The sequence below is a fragment of the Opisthocomus hoazin genome, chromosome 26 (genome assembly GCF_030867145.1).
Source record: "Opisthocomus hoazin isolate bOpiHoa1 chromosome 26, bOpiHoa1.hap1, whole genome shotgun sequence".
Taxonomy (NCBI): domain Eukaryota; kingdom Metazoa; phylum Chordata; class Aves; order Opisthocomiformes; family Opisthocomidae; genus Opisthocomus; species Opisthocomus hoazin.
In genome coordinates, this window is record NC_134439.1 from 7,059,583 (window position 1) to 7,081,168 (window position 21,586).

At 45.5% G+C, this 21,586-nt stretch overlaps 1 protein-coding gene across 1 annotated transcript; it reads right to left on the minus strand.

The window, feature by feature from the left end:
- Positions 1-1,303: 1,303 nt before the first annotated feature.
- On the minus strand, positions 1,304-3,435 carry LOC104330578 (duodenase-1). Its single transcript, XM_075443695.1, has 5 exons — positions 3,378-3,435; positions 2,819-2,972; positions 2,174-2,315; positions 1,797-2,057; positions 1,304-1,628 (listed from the first exon to the last, which is right to left on the minus strand). The coding sequence occupies exons 1-5, from the start codon at positions 3,433-3,435 to the stop codon at positions 1,449-1,451; spliced, it is 795 nt and encodes a 264-aa protein (XP_075299810.1). The 3' UTR covers positions 1,304-1,448.
- Positions 3,436-21,586: the final 18,151 nt, after the last annotated feature.

Genomic DNA, 21,586 nt, shown 5'->3' on the forward strand with positions numbered 1-21,586 from the left:
ATTTGCTGCTCACCTGCTGTAAAAATGACTTGGAGGTCCCCTCCAAAGGATCGGAATCAAGATCAAACTGTCTACCTGGTCTGGAGAGCTGGCTGCTGGAAACTGGAGCGGCAGTTTTCCTAAAGGAATCCTCTTTGGTGATTGTTTTACCTCGCAACTCATGCACTCACTCGTGCCTCTAGACTTGAGGTGGGTTTTCCATCCCACTTCCTCATGTCCTCTCCGTGGTCACGCAGGTAAAACCACAGTGTGCCCTGTGGTGTATAGCCTCTGTACTTTCTCTCCTGAGCACAGAAACGCTTGCCCCTAATAGTTGAGATGCGGGCCCGCACAGGTGAGGTGTAGGACATATCCTCTTTGAATTGCTGGAACTGCCGGGAGAATTTATTCACAGCTGAGACAAGGGAGGAAGGGAGACTTTCCTCATATTGGCAGAGTCTGACAGACACCTCATCCACTGTTGGTGCCTCCTCACCTTTCCAGTTTACAACTGCCAGTGAGTTGGCATATGAGGATGGTGCGCTCCGCACAAACTTCCTCCACATAGATGCTATGCACTGGACTTCATCTGGGTCTGCGGGTAACTGGTCATCTTCTGGTTCATTATAAACCAGCTCCTGCACAGCTAATTCCCTCAAGTACTGAATACCCCTCTCCATATTGGTCCACTCGCCAGGCTAGCATACAAAATCCTCACTGAAGGGATACCTCTCCCACATGCCTGACAGAAGTCTCCTCCAGACGCTGAGGACTTGTTCCTTTTTCCCAATGGCCTTGTCAATGCCCCCATCCCTGGCCAGGGATCCCAGCTGCTTGGCTTCCTTGCCCTCTAATTCCAAACTGCTGGCCCCGTTATCCCAGCACCGCAGCAGCCAGGTGACAATGTGCTCGCCTGGGTGGCGGCTGAAATATTTCTGCATGTCTCGCAGCTCGCCCAGGGACAGGGACGGGGTGATGATCTCTGTCTCTATCTCCCGCGATGACCCTGGCTCATCATCATCCCTCCCGGAGCGATCTGCTCTCATTGTGTCTTTCTTTAGTTTTACAGGGGCGACTGCTACCGGCACAGGTTGGTCATTGGGCTCAGTACACCCCATCCACCCCAGCCACCATCTTGCTCAACCTGTCCCAGAGAGTGTGATGTCCTCATCCTCATGCTCAGGGATTCCTTCCTGTTCCCAAGAAGATCGCACACACAAGCGAGTTTGAACATGCTTTTATTCATGGCCACAAAGCAGAGCAGCAGGTAGCACTTTTGGGAGGAAGGGAATTACGTGAAACTGTATGTGCTTCAGACCTGTTTTTTGCCTTGCCATTGGCGACATTATTTAGCGCAGAAGCCTGTGTATATGCCATGAGAGCATCTCTGACTCTATTTAAATGTCCCCTGGAAGCCTCTGAGTGTCAGCAGATGTTTGATGCGTTGTGGAAATGGGGCACTGATCACTTTAGTCAGAGGAGGGAGAGTCAGGGAGGTCCTGGAGCACAAACTTCCTCAGCTCTTCATGTATCCAGGGCTCAAAATAGGAGACTCTGGTAAATATTTTAGGGAAGACACAGTATTTGGGCCCATAAGAAACAACGCCATGAGCCTTCCCATTGCAGACTAATGGGCCACCAGAATCACCCTGTGAGGGAAAAGAAGCATGTCTGCTTTAGAGTTCCTGAGAGGACCCTCAGCATATTCATCCTGAAGTATCTAGTTCATTATAATCCCCTTTGTCCCCCACCTGAGAACCAATCCGACTGCCTAGTCCCAATCTCATCCCAAGCTTGGAGCCCAAAACAACACTTACACGGGAAGTTGATTTTTTTCCCTCCTCATCTCCAGCACAGATCATGGACTGATGCAGATATTTCTTTTGGAAACGATTCTCACAGACTTTTTCACTCAACACCTTCAGGTCCACCTCCATCAGCACACTAGTCTCATCCCCTGTCGTCGATGTCCAGCCCCAGCCAGCCACTTTACATGTAGTATTTGGTTTCACTTGTTCATTGTGACGGGGCAAGGAGATATAACTGACTTCCTTAGTCAGCTTGGCCCTTGGCTTCAGCTGCCAAAGAGAGAGAACAAAAGATTAGAGCAGGCAAAGGAATAGCAACAAGTTAGTGGGGTTGGGGAAGTGAGGAGGCGGAGGACCCTCAGCAGGAAAGATGTGTGAGGGCATACCTTCAGAAGCATGATGTCATTTTCCTTTTTATCTTTTGAATAGTTGGGGTGGATGACCCAGTGGCCAACATGGAACACCTGCCAGCTCGGCTCTTTCTTTTTCAAGTTGTGGGCTCCCAGGATCACAGTGGTATTCACTGCCCTGCCAGGAAACACAAACATGTTCCAGCTGCAGTTACCACGGCCAGAAGACCCCCATGGCAGGTGGTTTGTGGTAGATGATAGTGGTGGGATGTGCCTCCCAGAGATTAGTTCTCAGCAAGTTGCCCTCTGTAGGCTGGGCTCCTTCCACAATTCAAGTGAGGGTCCCTTACCCCATGGTGACATAGGACTGAGGTATCCCATTCGGAAGACCAAAGGGAAGCAGGGAATGGGAGACACTGGCCTCTCTGCTTCAACAGTAGCTCTGATGCATGGTAGGAACCATGGAGCAGGAGAGTGTTGCCACTGAGGAGTCCTGTCCCTGGGGGCACACAGCCCCTGACAGACAATTCCTGCAACTCACAGGGGGTGGCTTGGCTCACAGAGAGCCCTGCTGTGCCTGAAGACACACAGAGTACTCTTTCACCCGTGACCAAGACTGTGGCTCTTTGTGACTGCATGAGACTAGAAAAGATCCCATGTACAAGAAAGACAGGGTCTTACTTTTTTCCAGTTACACAGTGAGCTGCTGAGAGCACTGCGTCTGGGCGAATCAGGAATCCTCCACATTCAAATTTATGTGACGCATTTCGAATTAATAAATGAGCCATGTAGGGCCTGGAGTGGGGCTGAGCTTCCCATCCACCAATGATCCTTCCTGGAGGAGAAATGAGAAGTGTTAATATGACATATGCCTCTATTTCCTATCACATTCAGAGGTGGATGAGGGGGAAGGGTCATCCTCTGGCGTTGTATGCCAATGACACCAAATACTCTCCTTCACTGGGCTGTTGAAAACATTGCTTGTGCACAAGGCAGAGAAAAACAAGTAACACTGCCTGGGGTGACTGACCACACCTGACTCTGGATGTCTGAAATGCTATCAAAGGCCACTACACTAGTGCCTGCAAGCCGTCACTAGTTTCAGGCACAGTCTGATCTGAGAGAGAGGAGTAGAGTAGAGAGTAGATATATGAGGAAAGGTAATCCAGATAGGTTTCCTACTCAGTGCTCATTTCTGCCCTTGTCTGTCCTCATCTAAATCCCATCTCTCGGTACTCACCAGCACCAGCCCATGGGACAAGGAGCAAAGCACTTGGGAGCAGAAGGAGGAGCAGCATCTTGTGTCACTGTCCTGAAGAGCCAAAACAGTTGTTATGGCCAGGCAGCAGACAGGTACAGAATGGCAATCTATATATACGAAGTTTGGAGCTGAAACAGGAAACCTCAGCCTGCTATCAGATTGTGTCATTTGCTGCTCTTGTTCTTAAAAATCCAAGGCTGTGGTTTGGTGAGGGGTTCATGTCACAATCATATCACCAAAACATGGTGACATGTGTCTTTCACCATCTCCTCCAAAAGCTGGAAAGAACTACACTTTTTCAGAGTACTGAGAGTTCCCATTACCAAGGCAGCAGTGAGAGGAGTGGGGCATCGCCAGTCAAGTGCATATCTCATGGGAGACTCTTGACCAGATCCTTCTTGGATCCTAGATATGGGGAATTTCCTTTTTCTTTTTCTTTTTTTTCTTTTTCTTTTTCTTTTTCTTTTTCTTTTTCTTTTTCTTTTTCTTTTTCTTTTTCTTTTTCTTTTTCTTTTTCTTTTTCTTTTTCTTTTTCTTTTTCTTTTTCTTTTTCTTTTTCTTTTTTCTTTATTCTTTTTTCTTTTTCTTTCTCTTTTTTTCTTTTTTCTTTTTCTTTTTCTTTCTCTTTTTCTTTCCCTTTTTCCCTATTCCCTGATAGTAACAGTGAGAGCTGAATAGGGTCAGGCAGAGGTCCTGGTTCTTATCAGAGGGACTGACTGCCATCAGAGGTGCCCCTGGGATATCAGAAATCACCTGTCAGAGTAGCTAAGGCACAAGACCTACTGGAGACTCAGAACCTCAAACACTGGTGTTGTAGATGATCAAGCAAGTCCATAGTAATGAGAAAAGTCTGACGCCAAGCTGGAAAGTCAGTCCATGGGCCCAGATCCAGATCAGCAGATTACATGGCCAGGCACAGGCATGGCTGAGATACAGCTGGAATCTCCTGTTCAAAGCATCTCCCATGAGAAGAGGAGCAGCCATGACTAAGGCTTCTCTAAAGTCCTCCCTGGGAGCGCTTCTGTCTGAACAAGTCCAGTTCGCTCAACCTTTCCTCAGTGTAAACCCTTATGGTGCTCCACTTGTCACAGGCCTCCAGGTAGAGTATGCCTGTTAAGCAACACCACCACTCTCTGAGCCTGATAATCCAACCTGTTTTTACCCATCCAGTTGTCCGCGCGCTCAGATCATAACATCCTAACCTAGACAGAATATCCTGGGAGACAGAGCCAAAAGCCTTCCTAAAGTCAAGGTAAACGGCAACCACTGCTCCTCTCCATCCATAACTCCAGTCATTTGATTATAGAAGGCAATCATGTTGGTCATGCCTGTTTCACCCTTGGTAAACACATGCTGACTTTTCCAATCCCCTTCCTCTCCTCCATATGCCCTAACGTGCATTATGAGAGGACTTGCTCCACTTTTTTTCAGACTTCTTAGGAAATTTCTGCTTCTCTTGTTTGCTAGATCTCACCCTTCACATTTTTATTCTCCCAGAGCCTGTCAGCATGGTATCTAATCTGGGTTAATCTGCTTCCTGGGAGCTTTTTAACTGTCCAGTTTCCTTGCCACTGAGAGATAAAGCAGAAAGTTGCAAACCGCTTTGCTTTCTGTAGTGTGTGAGATTATCAGAGGAGCACAGACCCAGACTGAGGAGACATTTCAGACACACCAAGTTGCAGCACTGAATAACAGTAAACACTTGAGCAAACTCCCATCCCTCTTCAGTATTTTTATATTTCCAGGAAAGAGCTGATGTTCTCAAAGATTCCTCTTTTGGCTGGTAACTCCAACAGCTGTAAAGGAAGAGATTGTGTCTTCCCAAGTGGGAAGATATGCTGCAAGGCTTATGGCCCCTTGAATAGGCCTGTGCAACCACACTACTGAGCACGTGGGCTGGCGCATGTCCGGGCCCTGCTTGGTGGTACTATTATGGAATTACTGTTCTTTGTTCCCATGTATTTTTCCATTCAAAATATTGGAAGTGACAGAGTGGACCTACTTGTGTGACAGCTTACCAGGGCAATGTTTTCAAAGGTGAGCTCTGACCTCTAGTTTATGTCACGTGACTTCGTCTTTGACTTTGGCCCCTGGCAGGCTGAGGATCTTTACTGCCTGTGTCTGAAGGGACTAATTAAGGGATGCTGGGAGCAGAATTTTGGGATTGTACAAAAGATACTATGAGATGTTTAAAGCCAGGGGTTAAAGGTGGGGAAAGCGAAGGACCAAGGTGGTGTGAAGAGAAACACCTGTGGGAGAGAGGGGATGAAGGGATAAAAGGGGCTGCTCATTGGTGCATTTGTCTGGCCATGTGCTTTGCCAGATCTCATCTTGTCTCTCCTGAAACTCCATCTCTTTAATGATTTTGAGAACGACTTCTCTGAACACCAAGCCCATGAGAAGAGCAGGAACCATGCTTCTGTTGCAGTGCTGTGGCAACCAACAGACCACATATACATGCTACATATGACTTGCTTCCGCCCCTCCCTCCCCCAGCACTACACTGCCTGGCTCATTCAGACAGCCACCATCCTTACCTCAGATGTATTTACTTCACCTGTAACAATGTCAGCCTCTTCTTTTCAATATTCACAATGATTTCCACAGCTTTTCACACAACATTGATGTTTGTATCCAACGTGAAAGATCAAGCTTTCTGTTGATTTTAAACTTTGTGCGTTTTCTGCCTGGGTGTGAAACCAAGGAGGCACAAATTCAGTGTGAAACCTGAAGCACAATCATTTCTACAGGGCACAAGGGGAAGAATATACTAATGCAACCTGAACATGTGTGTCACTTTCCTACAATCTATGAGTTCTTCCAAGAAGGACAGAAGGGTTGACCGACAATTTCATTTCCTAGTGACAAAATGTAAAACCTGCAAACTCCTCCAGACACAATATGAGGCTTAGAAGGAAAACTGAAATAGCTGCCTTATCTTTAAAGTAAAGCCTTTCACAGGAAGCTGTTTGCTTTGCCAGTGCTTTTTTACCCTCTCCTGTCTGCATCATGGTGTACTTTAGTTATTGAAAGCCTGCAGGAAAATCTGACTGCTCAGAGGTGGTAGATTGTTTACAGGTTGGTTAAAGGTAAAAGTTTTATCTGACTGCCAGCAACCAGAGCAGAGTCCATGAGTCAGCGGACTCCATGTGGCTGGTTTGCCAGGAACTGGAGAGGCCAGCAAGCCTGCCTGCATATGGTAAGAGACTTGTAAACCAGGTGTTGAAGTGTCCATAAGCGGAGATGGGAGGATCTGAGTATCTAAGGCTGAGTATCTAAGGCTGGTTACTAGCAGGATACATCACACACACTTGTCTGTGGGTGTGTTTGTGTGTGCAAATGCTTCTGTGTGCCAGCAGCTGGAGTAGGGTTGAGGGCCTCAGAGGCTTGTATGCACAGGTGCTAGCAGTTATGAGGGTGGAAGGTTGGGGTGCGTAAGGCAGGAGGGTCTGTACCAGGAGTCATAGTGGCAGAAGACCTCAGGGCTCACATGCCCAGGTGCCAGAAAATGGGGATTCAAAGGAAGGCATTGTACACCCTGAATGTCTAGGGTAGTGACTGGGAGATCTGTTTTGTGTGTGTATATCTATGTGTGTTTATACACATACATATGCCCTGCTGACAGACTATCATTCTGATCTGCCAGAGGTGAACCAGATGAGGTTGCTGGTGCCATCAGCCTTTGTAGGGTGTTTCTATCCACATTGATCTGTGTGGTCAACCTGAAGGTGTAGTCATGCCTGGGGTGCACATGTGAATGTGCCTGGAGAGGCCCAGCTGCTCTGGGGAACCCTGGCAGGACCCGCTGCAGCTGCTGCTCGCAGTCCCTGGGCTGGGCCCTAGGTCATGTCTGCAATGGGCCCTGCAGCTTGGAATGAGGTGTCCTCTGTGTTCCCTGCTCTCTGGACACAGCAACCTCCAACAGCTCCTTCTACTTTGGCGTGAGAGGAGCCGCACTTTGGGCATCCATTCTGAAGTGGTAGTAAAGTGAGTATTACATGAATTCTTCCATTTACTCCTCCCCTGATCTCACCTCGGGTGTCATCATCGATTTGTCACTGAATATTACTTGAGGTACTTTGCTTCTGCTGCAGATTCCTTCTAGTACTCCTCAAGAAACAGAATAGAATAGAATAGAATAGAATAGAATAGAATAGAATATCTGAATTGGAAGTAACCTATTACGACCATCTAGTCCAACTGGCTGGCTCCTTCAGGTTTGACCAAAAGTTAAAGCGTGTTGTTAAGGGCATTGTCCAAATGCCTCTTAAACATTGACAGGCATGGGGCATTGACCACCTCTCTAGGAAGCCTGTTCCAGTGTTGGATCACCCTCTCAGTAAAGAAATGCTTCCTAATGTCCAGTCTAAACCTCCTGTGACACAGCTTTGAACCATTCCCTTGCGTCCAATCACTGGATACCAAGGAGAAGAGATCAGCACCTCTCTTCACTTCCCCTCCTCAGGAAGATGTAGAGAGCAACGAGCTCACCCCTCAGCCTCTTCTACAATCTAGACAAACCCGAAATCCTTAGCCACTCCTCATAGGACATTCCTGACAGGCCTTTCACCAGATTTGTTACCCTCCTCTGGCTGCACTTGTTGCGATATGTCCGTGGTGAAGATGGACAAAGCATACGTATACAATATGAATGCTGCAAATGTCAAACTTTATTCATAGATTCAGTTCCTTATATACTATTTTTAAGATTATCTCATTGGAACATGCAATTTTCTAGTGACAGCTACAGATTATACCTGATATTTATGGTGACAGCTACTGATTATATTTGATATCTATTTTCTCATTAGTACAGGATATAACTTCCTCACAGTAACATCTTTACTTGTCAATTGCATTTCTTGGCAGATCATTCAGTCCCATTTCTTTATGAATCTTTGCTTCCGTTCTTGTTTACTTCTTTCTGTACTTTTCCACAGTCCTTGATTCTTTCATCAGGGCATCCTTTGATCACTGACTTTGGTCAAGCAAGGCCTACAAGCCTTGCTCCATAGCAGCAAACCCCACGTGCAATGAAGGACCTTCACATCCTCCTTAAATTATGGGGCCTAGAACTGCATACAGTTTTCAAGGTGAGGCTGCATTGACTCTGAATACAGTGGGAAAATCACCTCTTTAGACCAGTTGGTTATACTGTGTTTGATGCTCCCCAGGGTTCGGTTTGCCCACTTGGCTGGCAGGGCACACTGCTGATTCCTATTGAGCCTGCCATCAGCCAACAGCCCCAGATCTCTTTCTGCAGGGCTGCTCTCCAACCGTTCCTCTCCCAATTTATATTAGTGCCCAGTGTTACTCTATCCTAGCTGTAGAATCCAGCCTTTGGACTTGGCTGCCTGGAAGAGCAGAAGAGACCTAATCAGCCTGCACCAGTGATTTGCTATCCTCCTTTTCAGAAAGGTTGTTCTAACATCAGTCCTGCTGGCTACCATTTGCGATCATTGCTTATATTTTCCTCCCTGTGTTCATGGAGAACAAATAAGTCTGTTATGTTTCAATTTGTGAAGGTAATTTTCAGGTCTGGTCTTGCCTTTCAGCTCACTTGCAGAACTTCTCCAGTCAATGTGAGGCAAACTGTAGAGAGTCAAACCTATCTCCTAGGTTAGCACGGTACTTAGCAGTCTCAGCCCACGGACAAGAGCTCTGCAGAACTCCTCCGTAGGTACTTCCATTTCAGGAAAAAAAAAAATCTCTCCTTCTTCTTAGCCATGACATGGAAATGTCAGAAATGCAGGACATAAATGCATCTGATCTCCGAGCCACTGCTAAGAAACAATTTTCCTGTGTAGTACAGAGCACTGGAAATATTAGAAACTTTCATCCACTACTCCTTTACGCATTCATTTATTTATTATTTATTACAATCTTAACAAAACAAAAAAAGAGTGAACAAATGAGATCTCATGGAACATACTGCCTAAATTCCTTTCTATGTTAAATGAACGTCAAGATTGTAAAGTACAGTCAGTACTGCCCCTCAGAATACACTTAATATTCACATGTAGACATGCGTATTCCCAAACAAACAAGTCTTCAAAGGAGTTAAGCAGGAAGCGCTAGTTTGAAATCTTTGTTCCTGAGGAAATTCAGGAATAATGGCTAAGGGAACTGAGCTTGTTTAGTCTGGAGAAGAGAAGGCACAGGGAAGAACTTATCACTCTCTACAACTACCTGAAAGGAGGTCTCTTCTCCCAAGTAACTAGTGATAGGACAAGAGGAAATGGCCTCAAGTTGCATCAGGGGAGGTTTTGATTGGATATTAGGAAAAATTTCTTCAAGGAAAGAGTAGTCAGGCATTGGAATAGGCTTCCCAGGGAAGTGGTTGAGTCACCATCCCTGGAAGGATTCAAAAAACATGTAGATACGGCACTTGAGGATGTGTTTTAGTAGGCATGGTGGTGTTGGGTTGATGGTTGGACTTGATGATTTTAGAGGTCTTTTCCAACCTTAGTGGTTCTATGAATAGACAAGCCATGGCAAGATGGTGCTACCAAGCAACAGCTGAGAACCTGCTACCTTTGTTAATAAAGAGATACAGTGCAAATATATTAATTTTGGAAAGACAATGACACCACCAGAAGCCATCTGAGAGACTTCTGTGTTACATATGACACAATTCTCCATTTCTGGTGGAAAAAGAACCAAGGTTTTATGACAGAATTGCAAGGAAATTTTCTCGTTGTCGAGAAAGCCAACAAACCTTTTGTCTACGCAAAGTAGCAGCTGCCTTTCTGAAAATCGCTTAACCAAGTATGCTTTCATTAACATCGATGGCTTTGCAATCAATAGCTTTGCCACCAGCATGTCCCTAGCTCCTATAAATTATTTCCACTGCGGATAGAAAAAAAAATTAATTCCTTAATGAAGTATTTGTATCAAAATAGATGGATTCTACTGTGTATGTAACTTTTAGTTTCAAACGCAGGGTTGGCAATATCAGTCCAAACTTACTCAGGATCTGATGTTTTTTGATTACATGTACTGAATTGAAATTGTAGAAATTTCCTGTGAAGAGCAGAAAGCTCCTATATGGAATGCAATGAATTTTTATGTAGAATATTATTGGAGAAGTTTTCTAATTATAGAGGTATCTCTGTGGATATTATTATGTATAATAATGTGCTTGCATGGTTGCTGTTATGTAGCTTCCTGCTCTCAGGAGGCCTTGAAACAAGTCAGGAACAGCAGGGGACAGGGCTGAGCATAGGCCTACCTATGACACAGCTCAGGCAAGTGAGTGTGTGTGTGACAGTGGGGCGATGTCCAGGCCTGAGCTTATTTGGAACTGGTAGACCTATGGACAGAGGATGCATGGGTGGACACTGATGAGGACAATTAGAGCATCACTATGCTTTCAGGGTCCTGGTGAATATGTCTTCCAAGAGGAACATGTAGACAGTTCCTTTTTAACCTCTGCATCTCTAGAACTAATCTCAAGGAAAACTGACTATAAGCTCACATAGTTCTCTCTATAAAAGTAACATATTTTCCAAGTCTTTCTCTGGTGACTTTTTAAAATCTTCACTCCTGACATAAATCAAAATGATCTCTCTCACAGTCGCTTCTCTCTCAACCTCATTTATGTTTTTATGCAAAAAGAATGAAGGCTTAGGAAATTGGACTTGTTTTGCTGAAATGTCATTTTATGGGTTTGAAGACTTCTGCTGATGCACAGGTCTAGCAACTAAAGGTCTGTACCTTGTTGTGAATATGTTCCAGAAAAGTCCATTTCTCGTCTCTGATGATGGAGAGTAGACAGGTAGACCTGTACCCTTTTGGAGGTGCAGGAGGCAACAAGTATGCAGATGTTGGTGGCAGAATTTAGCCCTTAGTCAATACATTCAGCAGTGTATAAAGATCACCTCAGCTGACCACATAAGAGTCCACTTCTGAGTGAGCTGGTTTACTCTCCAGACTCCACTGACTGTATCAATTCATGCTCTGTGGGGGCTGACTCAGCGCACAGCCAAACAGCCACGCAGCCTCTCTCTCACTCCCTTCTCCTGTGGGATGTTGAGAAAATGGAAAGGAGAGACAATTCATGGACTGAGATAATGTGCCCTCACAACCTATTGCCTGCCTCCAGGCTGCTCTGTCTGTGCATGCGGGTAGGGGGAAGAGAGAAAGCCCCAATGCTGTGCAAGTGCTGTTCAGTAAGAGTCAGAATGTTGGTGTGTTATTCTGGTGCATTAGCATCGGCTAAGGGCCAAACTCCCACCCAGCTGCTCTCTCATTCCCCCTCCTCAAGAGCACATGGGGAGAAAACAGAATGAAAAAGCTCATGGGTCAAGATAAGGTCCCATCATGGGCAAAACAGGCTTCATTTGGGAAAAATACTTTCTGCCACTCCTCTTTTTCCTCTGACCATGGTGTCCACAGTTGTTTCTCACTCATTTTTCTCCTATTCTGCTGCCTGCCTGAGGTTTTCTGCTCTTATGTGTGTTTTCCCAGAGGCACCACCAGCTTGGCTGATGGGCTCAGCTGTGCCCTGCTATGCCTCTGTTTTGGAGCTGGCTGGAACTGCCTGTGTCCAGCACAGGGGTAGCAACTTACCTCTTCTCAAAGAGGCCAGTCCTGCAGCCTCACCTACCCTCTCGCCCGCAGCCTTGCTATGTAAACCTAATACACAGTTATCAACACTGTTATGGGCCAAAATGCAACGCACAGCACTGTACAAGCAATCTGAAGAAAGTTAACCCCATCCCAGCCACAGCCAGGTCACCCGCCATTTATCATGTTGCAGAGATGGTCACAAAAGTAACAAAAGTAACAAAAGTAACAGAAGTAACAATAGTTTGCTGGGATCTTTGCAAAGAGTAGTGCTCATAAGGTGAATCAAAATCTCCCAGAGAGGATGGTTGGTCCCTGTCCAGATTTTGATAGGACTCTCTGTAGCAAGAATCTTTGCAGCAGCATATTCAGGTGGATAGGATGAGACTCCCCAAAATGTTTCTATCCCGAGTTCTTCTACCAAGCTGTTCTGTGGTCCTCTTTGATCACTCCAGCACATACATAACCCATAGCTTTCATCTTCACTGTGCACAAAACATTTCCTACCCAATATTCAAATGTTTGTAGTTTGGGGTTATTTCTTCCTCTCTGATTTCCAGGTGTCTTATCTGTGTAGAAACCCATCTATTCTTTGGTAGGAACTGCCAGGACAGGTCTCCGGGACAGAGAGATCCTCATTCTGGGACGTGAACCCACAACTTGAAATATACAAATGGAGCCTATTGATTAGTCAAGGTTTAGCATCGTGCCCCAGGTCAGGCCATTGTCTCATCTATGCTGAGACTTGTGCATTTTCAGAATGGCAGCTAGACATCAGGAAGTCATAGAATCATAGAACAGTTTGGCTCAGAAGGGACCTTAAAGACCACGTAGTTCCAACTCCCATGACATGGGCAGGGACACCTTCCACCACACCAAGTTGCTCAAAGAATCCTCCAACCTGGCCTTGAACACTTCCAGGGAGGGGGCATCCACAACTTCTCTGGGAATCCTATTCCAATGATTCACCACCCTGTGAATATAGAATTTCTTTCCTATATCTAATCTAAATCTACCCTGTTTCAGTTTAAAGCCATTAACCCTTGTTCTATCACTACATGCCCTTGTAAAAAGTGCTTCTCCAGCTTTCTTGTAGCCTCCTTCGGGTGCTGGTAGGCTGCTATTAGGTGTCCCCAAAGCCTTTTGTTTTCCAGGATGAACAACCCCAACTCTCTCAGCCTTTCCTCATAGGAGAGGTGTTCCATTCCTCTGATAATTTTTGTGGCCCTCCTCTGGACCTCCTCCAACAGGTCCACGTCTTTTCTGTGCTGAGGGCTCCAAAGATGGATGCAGTACTGCAGGTGGGGTCTTACCAGAGCAGAGTAGAGGAGGCGAGTCACCTTTCTTGACCTGCTGGCCACACTTCTTTTGATGCAGCCCAGTATATAGTTGACCTTCTGGGCTGTGAGCGTGCATCAGACGGAATGCTATAAGTCATCTCACGTCACATCTGTCTGTCTACACTCCCACTAGAGTCAGAGGTGTACACCGGGATTCAGTTGCCCATACTGAGTTGTTGTGTCATTTGGGATGCCTTAAGCACCCTACCTGAGCGATACAGGTGATGGAGTCTAGAGGGTGATTCTGCACTTGAGGGTGTCCGAAACATGGATGCTTCATTTCTGGATGTCAGTAGGCCAGACAGGAACACTACAACATATCAAGCAGTGCTCGGTATGTGTCTGGACAACTGAATCAATCCTGCCTGGTCTCCCAGAGAGACTAATGAAAAGAAACAGGTCTACCATGTATCATTTGCCAAATCTTCCCCCATGTGGAGGCATCAGATCCTTCAGCATTTCCCAGCTGATAATAGAAGTCTTATATAAAAGCACCCACCTATTATAGAAGTTCAGGTTCCCTGTTCACCCCTAAGTACATCCACAGATGCTTAAACTTAGATCTTTTTTAAATTTAGACCTTTTTTTCTCACAACTACCATTTGCAAGGCTGATCGCTACCTTGCACAAGTGCTTAATTCAGAGAGGTGAGTTTCGCAGGCTGGCACCCTGCCTCTGCAGGTTTCTGCTCATCTGCCACAGTCCCTCATCAAGCAGAGGAAGCTCCCAAAGCACAATACCTGATCTAGGAGTCTGCTTCATTTGCACATCTCTGTCTCTGTTCCTCAGGACTGATGTTTGAGACAATTGTTCACTTTGATCTGGTCTAGTACACAGGGCTAGGCACAGGACTGTTTACAACACAGCTCACACAAGTGGCAGGAGAGGCAGCGGGAAGAACTTTGAGGCCTGAGCTTATGTTCAACTGCTGGAGCTATGGGCAGAGGATGAATCACAGAATCACAGAATGTTAGGGGTTGGAAAGGACCTCTGTGGGTCATCTAGTCCAACCCCCCTGCCAAAGCAGGGTCACCTACAGCAGGCTGCACAGCAACTTGTCCAGGTGGGTCTTGAATGTCTCCAGAGAAGGAGAATACACAATGTCTCTGGGTAGTCTGTTCCAGTGCTCCGCCACCCTCAGAGTGAAGAAGTTCTTCCTCATGTTCAGACGGAACTTCCTATGCTTCAGTTTGTGCCCGTTGCCCCTTGTCTTGTCACTGGGCACCACTGAAAAGAGTTTGGCCCCATCTTCCTGACACCCACCTTTAAGATATTTAGAAGCATTTATAAGGTCCCTATCAGCCTTCTCTTCTCCAGGCTAAACAAGCCCAGCTCCCTCAGCCTTTCCTTGTAAGAGAGATGCTACAGTCCCCTCATCATCTTTGTAGCCCTCTGCTGGACCCTCTCCAGTAGCTCTTCATCTTTCTTGAACTGGGGAGCCCAGAACTGGACACAGTACTCCAGATGAGGCCTCATTAGGGCAGGGTAGAGGGGCAGGAGAACCTCCCTCGTCCTGCTGGCCACACTTCTCTTAATGCACCCCAGGATGCCATTGGTCTTCATGGCAACAAGGGCACACTGCTGGCTCATGGTCCACCAGGACACCCAGGTCCCTCTCCGCAGAGCTGCTCTCCAGCAGGTCCACCCCAAGCCTGTACTGGTGCATGGGGCTGTTCCTCCCCAGGTGCAGGACCCTACACTTGCCCTTGTTGAACTTCATCAGGTTCCTCTGTGCCCAACTCTCCAGCCTGTCCAGGTCTCACTGAATGGCATCACAGCCTGCTAGTGTATCCACCACTCCTCCCAGTTTTGTATCATCAGCAAACTTGCTGAGGGTACACTCTAACTCTTCATCCAGGTCGTTGATGAAGAAGTTAAACAAGACTGGGCCCAGTACTGACCCCTGAGGGACACCACTAGTTACAGGCCTCCAACTAGACTCAGCGCCACTGACGACAACCCTCTGAGCCCTGCCATTCAGCCAGTTCTCAATCCACCTCACTGACCACTCATTTAGCCCACACTTTCTGAGCTTAGGTCCCAAACAAGGCTGGTTATGGCATTTGTGCTTGCTTGAGGCCCTGATAAATTCCAAATTCAAGTTTGTGAAGGAATTCAACTGTGTCATGTAGTGTAGAATGCAGTGTGAATTCAGATGTTTAAATTGGGCATCTAAGCTCAAAACATAAAAAATTTTCACAATATTTGATGTTGAGATTGTCAATAAATAGAACATATGATGTGGTTTCATTTCTTCTCAGGATTGTTTCCCATGCAGTACAGATCTGACTGAATCCAGCACATCTTGGCATCTCATACAGGTCCTGTGTTTTATCTACCAAAGCTATTCAATTGTCCCAGATGTCATAATATGTCCTAACTGACAATAGATGCCTTTGTTAGGAAAATGAAACTTGCTGTAACTACGTAGACCCTTTTTAAAGTCAACAGAGTCACAACAGAGGACACAGTTTTTTGACTGACTGAACAGGCATACAAATATAACCTATAGGCACTACTCAAAGTAGATGTATCAGGGTATGATTCACCTCGATAGAAAATGCCTTGTTACCTATTTTCTGTGTACCATAGATATCTATGCTGGTGCATCTAGCTCTAAGAACTCTCCTCCAGGCTTCTGGAGGAGTGCTTCTGGTCATCATGGTCAGCACTGGCTGCCTTTCCAGGAACAGAGCAACTCCATGCAAGTCAGTGTGCAAAACAGATAAAATGAGGCTGAGCCTGTTCTCTAGGACAAGGCAGCTACACACAGCCTCACTGAATGTGGTGATTTGCTGACTAACAAACTCTTTCTGTAAATAGTTGTTTGACTAACAAACTCTTTCTGTAAAGACATGCCACCACAGAACAAACAGAACGATTTGACCTCCCACGAGATGGAACAGGAAAAGGAAGGCAGGAAGAGGTGGAGAAGAGAAAAGGAAGATGAGTAAGTGGAAGACTATAGGGAGAAATGTCAGGAGGAACGTGCCTGCACATCACCGTCCTCTCTTTCCTAGTTTTATAGTCTAGACAGGCAAAGGACATGGCTACGGCAGAAGTTTGGGAAAGTTGTTACAGTTTCCTTTCTTGGCATCCCCAGGAGCATTAAGGATGTTCTGAACCACTCAGGTAGGAAAGAGAATCATAGGTTCATAGAATGAGCAACAGTTCTATGCAATCGTGCTTTTTTTACACTCCACACTTACAGCATGAGTCAGGGACAATATCCTGTCTTGGGGGAAGATGACAGCAGCAAAGTCCAATGACCTCACTTTCACCCAGAAAACCGCAATACCCTCATCTCTCTTTTCAAGGATGTTAAGTGATGTCTTTGCAAGGACAATATTATCTTTGCAAAGACAATATCACCTTTGGAAGACAGTGGCAATGAGCAGAATTCCCAAATGACTGGAAAAAGAAAAATTTCATAGCTATTCCAGATGGGCAATAAAGAGAATACAGGAAACCACCTCATTCTCCAGCAAGATTATGGAGTAAATATTCCTGGAAGCCATATGCAGGCATAGAAATGATAAGAAAGTGATTTGGAACAGCCAGAATGGATGACCTAAAGGGAAATCATACCTGAGCAGGCTGATTTGCTAACAAAACAGTTTGGAATTTCTTAAATTAGGCATTTTGTTTTGAAAATGCAAAAAAATCTCACCAAAAAGCCCAAACCCAGAAAAGCTAAAGAAAATGAAACCCCGCGGTTTCTTTGTGACCCTCACATGGAAACAGGTCACAGTTTCTAATCCAGAAATGTTCAACTTCGTCAGGAGGATAGAGAGTAGACTGTTCTCTTCTCCATGCATGTGTTAAGTGGCAGCTATTTATTTAATATTAACCACTTATTAATATAACCACTTATTTAAGTGACAGCTATTTATTATTTATTTGAGACTGGTCCTGTTCAATATATTTATCAATGACATGGACAGCGACATCGAGTGTACCCTCAGCAAGTTTGCAGATGACACCAAGCTGAGTGGTATGGTTGAGACACCAGAAGGATGGGATGCCATCCAGAGGGACCTAGACAAGCTGGAGAGGTGGGCCTGTGTGAACATCATGAGGTTCAACAAGGCCAAGTGCAAGGTCCTACACCTGGGTCGGGGTAATCCCCGCTATCAATACAGGCTGGGGGATGAAAGGATCCAGAGGAGCTCTGCTGAGAGGGACTTGGGGGTACTGATAGACAAAAGGCTGGACATGAGCCAGCAATGTGCGCTGGCAGCCCAGAGGTCCAACCGTGTCCTGGGCTGCATCAAGAGAAGCGTGGCCAGCAGGTCGAGAGAGGTGATTCTGCCCCTCTACTCTGCTCTGGTGAGACCTCACCTGGAGTGCTGCGTTCAGCTCTGGAGCCCTCAGCACAAGAAGGACATGGAACTGTTGGAGCGGGTCCAAAGGAGGGCTACAAAAATGATCCGAGGGCTGGAGCACCTCGAGGGCTGGAGCACCTCTCCTGTGAGGACAGGCTGAGAGAGCTGGGCTTGTTCAGCCTGGAGAAGAGAAGGCTGCGGGGAGACCTGATTGCAGCCTTTCAGTACTTAAAGGGAGCCTGTAGGAAAGATGGGGACAATCTTTTTAGCGGAGACAACAGTGACAGGACGAGGGGTAATGGTTTTAAACTAAAACAGGGTAGGTTTAGGCTAGATATAAGGAAGAAATTCTTTACAATGAGGGTGGTGAAACACTGGAACGGGTTGCCCAGAGAGGTAGTGGAGGCCCCATCCCTGGAAACATTCAAGACCAGGTTGAACAGGGCTCTGAGCAACCTGATCTAGTTAGTGGTGTCCCTGCTCGCTGCGGGGGGGGTTGGACTAGATGACCTCTAGGGGTCCCTTCCAACCCAAAACTTTCTATGATTCTATGATTCTATGATTCTATTTAGCTCTCTCCAAACCAAAAAACCAAGATAGAAATAGCAGCTTGACCGCTAACCTGAATAAGCAGCTAAGCACCACACTCACTTCTGTCCCCCCCAGCAGAATGAGGGAGAGAACTGGAAGAGCAAAAGTGATAAAGCTCATGGGTTGAGGTAAAGACAGTTTAATAGCTAAAGCAAAAGCTTCCTGTGTGAGTAAACCACAATAAGGAATTCATTCACTGCTTCCCATTGGCAAGCAGGTATTCAGCCATGTCCAGGAAAGCAGGGCTTCACCATGTGTAATGTTTGCTTGGGAAGACAAACACCATCACTCAGAACATCCCCCCTTTCCTTCTTCTTCTCCCTGTTTCTATTGCTGAGCCTGACATCATATGGTATGGAAGATCTCCTTGGTCATTTGTGGTCGGCTGTCCCGGCTGTGTCCCCTCCCAGCTTCTTGTGCACCCCTAGCCTACTTGCTGGCAGGGCAGTGTGCAAAGCAGAGAAGGCCTTGGTGCTGTGGAAGAACTGTTCAGCAATAACTAAAACATTGGTGTGTTATGAACACTGTTTTGGTCACAAACCCAAAACAGAGCACCATATGAGCTACCATGAAGAAAATTAACTCTATCCCAGCCAAAACCAATGTAACAGTGCAGACGATCAGAGGAGCAGTGGCCTCAAACAAAACAATTGATAGTTTGGGCAAATTCTGAGAACTTGTTTGCTTTGAGAGGCTAATAAACCCACCTATGAGAGTGAGTTCCATCGTGTCAACAGTGCATATGATCACAGTGAATTATCCTCTACAAGATGATTGATTCTCTGATTGGACACGGTAAGATAACGGAATGTAAAGGCAAGGAATCACCCCAGTAAAATCTGTATGTGGTCATTTCAGTAACTTTCTAGACTCCATTGACTCTTTATCTTAGGGAGGAGTTCATGCACCTTGACTGCCTGGTGCCTTTTAAATGGCCTGTAACATAACCTTTGGCTTCCAGCTGCTGCTCCAGAAGGATGTGGTTCTCCCATAAGTCCTATGTGTGACAAAATCAGGTTGGACGGGATCGATGATATTCTCTGATTCACTCACACTTAGAGCATGGCCAACTTAGATCAGATTGCTTAAGGCCTTGTCCAAGCAAACTTTGATTATTTCCAAGCATGGAGATTCTATCATTGTATCTGCTAGCTTTCGACCCCTAAACTCATCTATGTGATAGAATGAGTACAGACTGGAGAAAAAAAATGAATTTCTAGCTTAAGGCACCCATGTCAGGACCCTTATGTCTATGTGTGGGATAGATATTGAAGGTCATGTTATTGTCATCGGTGCTCTTAGGTTGGATTCAGTTGACTAAACATGGGGTTCTAATGACATTTCTGGGTCTCCGATTATTTCAGCTTCTCCAGAAGGACAAAGGTTTCCCATAACCCCTGTGTAATATCTGATAGTCTCCTGCAGATGTGTCAGACACTCGAAGTCTACCAGCAAGACACTGTACACTGCTTTCTAGACACCTGGCTTGTTCCTCTAAGGTAAAGAGAAAAAAAATGCCAACAATGACAGCAGCTATATCATACTTTTCTTTCTTAGTTTTAAAGTATTGTAATTTATTCAGAATCAGTTTCCTCAAAAGATGAAAAGAAAATATTCTGCTTGCCACAAGCTTTAATACAATATGGAAAGAACAAAGTGGTTTTAGTTAGTTGATTGCATAGTTCTTTCAAAATCAGCAGCACCAAAACTGACCAGGCAAGCCGGAATGAGCCAGCATCAGTGAACAAACTCACAAATAATGTATGAATCTTATTAGTAAAATTATGAGATATTTATCTTCTCTGCCACTAACAAACAAACAAATAAACAAAAAGAAAAACAATCCAGATGATAAATGCAGCAGCAATAAGAAGTAATATAATTGCTTGTCTGAGTGCAATGCAGAGTGGAAGAGAAAAGAGAATATAAGAGGCAAGTTTAAGGATATGGAATCCACCAGGAATCATATCAGCTTACAGTGATAACTGATTGGAAATGTTCTTGAAGCAATAACTTACATCCCACTGACTGGAAAAGGAGAAACATAACCGCCATTTTTAAAGAGGGTAGAAAGGAAGACCTGGGGAACTACAGGGCAGTCAGTCTCACCTCTGTGCCCGGCAAGACCATGGAGCAGATCCTCCTGGAAACTCTGCTAAGGCACATGGAAAATAAAGATGTGGTTCGTGACAGCGAACATGGCATTGCTAAGGGTGAATCATGCCTGACAAACCTGATGGCCTGCTACAACGGGGTTACTGCATTGGTGGATAAGGGAAGAGCAACTGATGTCATCTAATTGGGCTCGAGCAAAGCATTTCACACTGTCCCACATGACATCCTTATCTCTAAATTGGAGAGACAAGGATTTGACGGCTGTACCACATGGTGAATAAAGAATTGGCTGGATGGTCACACCCAAAGAGTTGTGATCAATGGCTTGATGTCCAAGTGGAGACCAGTGGCAAGTGGTGTTCCTCGGGGCTCCAAGATAGTGTATCTTATTCTGGTTTTAACAGAAGGTATAGTTCTACTTTCCTCATACTCCTCTGTTAGGTACTTGTAGAAAGGAATAAGTTCCTCTTGAGCCTTCTTTCCTTAGGACTGAACAAACCCAGTGACCCAGAGAAGGGTATCTTCTTGGCTGGGAGGCTGGGACATGCTTGACAGCACAGAACGAAGAAACCACAACAACGAACTGACCTTCTAGGAAAGCAGAAGTCAACAACAACTGTTCCCAGGAGCTGGTGTCCAAATTATGTATCTGCACCAGTTATGCCCACTAACGTATCTACACCAAAGATACAAAAGTAACTCACTGTCTACCCAAAGCGAGCTTCTCTGTGTGAGATCTCCCAGACAGACCACACCTTCATCTGAGATGACTGGCTGACTCTGGACTCCTTAACATAAATCATCTTCAAAGTGAGACTTTTCTGTCATTGTTTGGCTCCTCTCCTGGGACTTGTTTGGCAAGTGCCATACCGGTAACACCTCAAGAAATATACATAGGTATGCATACAGGTAAATGATCATGCATTTATACTTGCTTTACTAGTGGTAATTTAGCAGTAACTTACAACATATACTTACTTTACTAGTAATGATTTGTAAGAAAGTAACTAATGGAAACAAAGCTTCTACGTCCTTGTGTATTAGAGAATCCAAGGAACTCATAGTCACAATCTTTACACACCCACAGGTCAGGTAACCCTCATAGGTTATGACCATGATATTAACCGACGTCAGAAGTGGGATTCTGTAAATACACAGGTAATTGAGAAGGCTGTTGAAGAACAGCTAAAATGCAAGAGAATAAGGTTTGGAAAAAGCGGAGGTGGGACAGGAAATGGGTCACTGAAAA